A 3,785-nucleotide genomic window follows, 5' to 3' on the forward strand; every position below is an offset into this window, starting at 1 on the left:
ACTGCGCCTCCTCTGAGTCTCGGTATGCTTTTCTCTTTCCTTCTAGTTGTAGAATTTCCACTCAGCCAGCCTTCCTGTGGTTCTGGATGATGTCCGTTCCGTCTTTTAGTTGTATTTTTGAAGTGGTTGTGCGAGGCAGCAATCTCCGGTGTTTACCTATGCCGCCATCTTGGTTTCTCCACCTATAGTTTCATTCACTTCATCCAAACAAATACTAGGGCCTTCAGTGAAACAGCTCTAATACATAGTTTTATAGTTGTATCCTTAGATCCCAGGCAATGTAAAATTATTTTAAAATTGGCTCATATGATTTAACTGATGTTTTACAGTTAGTTGTCTCATTGTTCTGATATCAGTCCATGATTAGAAAACATAGAGATTTTTCTGGGCAGTAGCTTCATTACATTCCATTGATTCTTTTTCTACTCTACTGAGCTTTTATAGTTTAGACTCTTCTGCTTCGTTTACAGGTGTTACATAGATTGGGTCCAAGTTAGTCTTCACTTTTGCCTGCTAAACATTTGGAATTCCTTAAGTAACCAATAATTTAGGCAGAATTAGAGTTGGTTCCATTTTATATTTTATTTTCTCTCTGTATAGAGTGGTCTAAAGAGGACATGGTAGTCTTGCTCTGAGAAAGGAAGGTATTTCTATGAGTTCCTTTTCACGACTTTGTGACTTCCGATGTCTTTTATTGTTTCATTTTTATATTTTCATTTGAGATTTCCTTCTTTTTCTCCTTATACAAGACCATCTCCTTCCAACACCTGATTTATAACCGTTTTATCTTTTAATTAGTTTTTTAAAATCACTTTTTTGTGTGGCATTTTAAATTTGTTGTATACATTACTGAGCCAATAAGTGTAATGTTTAAGAAGACAGGGTCTGTATTCTGGCTTCATCCCTTTCTTGAGGAGTGGTAACATGTAGTCACTTAATCTCTAAGTCTTGGTGTCTTCATCTACATGCTGCAATGGAACCTATCTCCTAAGGCTCTACCAAGGATTAAATGAATGTGGATAAATTGCTTAGCACAGTGATTGGTAACTATTGCATATTATTGTCATTATTATTGCTTTTGTTGTAGTTGATATTAATAGTGCCTTAGATGGAAAACGTCTAGGGCCGTGGGATCACCTCTGTGACTTCTCTTGTAGTCCTGATGTAACACAAATGCAAGCACTCTAATGAAGCTTTCCTAGCCAGTGGATGAAAAGTGAAAAATGAATTAGTTAATGCTATAAGTTCTGATTCAACATACTTTTTTTTAGAAGAGATACTTTCCATTTGTAGATATACAGTGTACTCTAGCATTTAGTTACATTGTGTAAGAGATTCAGATTTGTGAATATGAAAATATAAAATCTTTATTACCAATCTTAATCTTTTGTTATATGACTGAAAATTATTTTATGGCAGTACAATTAAAATAATGCTAAAAATGTCAGCATAACAAAATTAAACTAAAGTAACTACTACAATATGGTACCCAAAACCAGCTAATTTAAATGCAAAATACTTCATAAATGCTATTTATCTGAGTTAATGCATATTAAGGGCTTTAAGGAGTAGTTTGTGTAACTGAAATAAACAAAAAATAAGCACTGTGCAGCCATCTTTACTATTGTTTAACATGAGGGAAATATTAATTAGGTCTATAACAGGCCACTTGAGGAAAATGTATCCACATCACAGCTTAGTTAATATAAAGAGGGCTGGCAGGCTTTCCCGGGCTTTTAAGAGGAAAGCTTGAAATGCTTAAAGTTGTCCTCATACAAATAATGGTATGTTGTTAACTATGACAGCTAGACTGAAGATGTTCAGAATATTAAGTCTGTGATTTGAAAAAGGAGTTTCAAAATATTAGACCATTTTTTCTGTCATTCATAATGACTCTCCCAAAGTTTTGTTTTTATAAAGTGGGAATATAGAAGGGTTTAAAAATAAGATTATTAAAAAATTTAAATATGCCTGGTATAGAAACTAGAAAATATAGAAAAGTGAAAATAATCACCTAGATTTTCACCACCCATAAAATACTACACTTAATATTTAGTATATATATTTCTTGTTTCTGCTCTTTCCTGGGTAATTTAAAAAATTAAATAAAAGATAGTTGTTATTATATCCTATAGAATATTTATATTTGTAATGTAAAGGAATCTAATGAAATACAAAAATCACTAATAATAATGAATCAACTGTACTTTCCTTGTATTATTTCAACCTTTCTTTTTGAGACCCTCAAAAAGTAATGCTAGTTATATATTTATTCCCAATTTTGTTTTATTTGTGCATGTAATTGAGGGTTATTCTTAAAAGCATGGCTAGCATTTAAACGATTTTAGTAAACTTTGAACCATAAATTTGAGAGAAACTAGATGTTATAATGTGTTTATTGTCATCTATAATAATAAAAGCACAATATGCAAATAGACTGAACGGCTTATCAGCGAAACCACCGTCTGGACGACCTTCTGGATGACTTTCCAGACGAAGCCGGGGCTGCGAGGGCCTACTCTTACAGGAATTTTGTGCATTGGGCCCCTAGTAATTCAATTGTTGACAATGGAACTTTGAAATGCCAGATGATGCTACACATAGCAATTGTTTGTATTATATTTTGTAGGTCCCCACACACCTGGAAAGTCCTGCCAGACATCAAGTAAAACCCTCCATGACCCTTGACCACCAGATCCTCAATCAGACTATTAAACGGTCCCACCCTTCAACGCAAAGCAGTGCGCTGGTGGTGCAGCATGCACACCCATCCCCGGAGAGTGACCCTGGCATCACTGGAAATCCACTCACCACGTTGCTAACTCTTAGGAAAGAAGATGACAATGTGGAATGGCATGTATGTCTAACAGCTGCTATGAAAATATATAATGAGTGTTTTTTTTTAAGTATTCAAAGAAATTGAGGTTGACATTTTGATAGTAAAAATTCCAAATACAAATTCACTTAACAAAAGAGGTGTCTTAATTCATTAATTTGTAATAATTAGTTATGCACATTAATTATGCATAATACAATATAAAATTTATGTCAATACTCATTTCAGATATGTATCAATATAAGTCAAAATAATCTCTAATATATGTTAAGAATATTTAGCTTTGGGGGGGGGCATGGAAAGATCTTTGCTATAAAGTGTAAAAAATGAAAATATTTTCTTTTTTAATAAAGGAGATTTCCCTCAGCTGAGAATCAAGCACAGTCCTTCACAAGTAGAGTATTCAATAACCACCGAAAGACTTATGGGTCCATTGCACATACTGGAACCTAGACTCTTACCACTTTACGGATAATAAGCCAAAGTTTATTCTGGAGTTATTTGGCTTTTATTAATATAAACAACCTATACTTAGACTCTGTATGATAACCATTTAAAAATGTATTTTTTTTTCTTAAGTTTCAGGTATACAGCATAGTGATTAGACAATTATATAATTTAAAGTGTCCCTCCTCTCCCCAATATTTTCAGTACCCACCTGGCACCAAATATACATAGTTATTATTGACTGTATTCCCTATGCTGTGACTATTTTGTGACTATCCATTTGCACTTTTTGATCCCCTTAATATTTTCACCCAATACCCCACCCCACCTCCTCTATGGCTACCATCAGTTTGTTCTCCATATCTATGAGTCTGTTTCTGTTGTGTTTGTTCATTTGTTTTGTCCTGTGAAATAATACGATATTTACATTTGTCTGCCTAACTTATTTCACTTAGCATAATACCCTCTAGGTCCATCCATTCTGTGGTAAATGGTAAGACTT

The 3,785-nt window shown here is 33.7% G+C and overlaps 1 protein-coding gene across 2 annotated transcripts in view; it reads left to right on the top strand.

Annotated features, from left to right (window-relative positions):
* TFEC (transcription factor EC) overlaps positions 1-3,785 on the top strand; it is an 82,131-nt gene that overhangs the window by 32,927 nt on the left and 45,419 nt on the right. For both annotated transcript variants that reach the window (XM_005877707.2, XM_014548947.1), the window contains one exon: positions 2,630-2,857. In XM_005877707.2, the coding sequence (XP_005877769.1) occupies positions 2,630-2,857 (228 nt within the window). The remainder of the gene's footprint in view (positions 1-2,629; positions 2,858-3,785) is intronic.

This window comes from Myotis brandtii, unplaced genomic scaffold (genome assembly GCF_000412655.1).
Source record: "Myotis brandtii unplaced genomic scaffold, ASM41265v1 scaffold529, whole genome shotgun sequence".
Taxonomy (NCBI): Eukaryota; Metazoa; Chordata; class Mammalia; order Chiroptera; family Vespertilionidae; genus Myotis; species Myotis brandtii.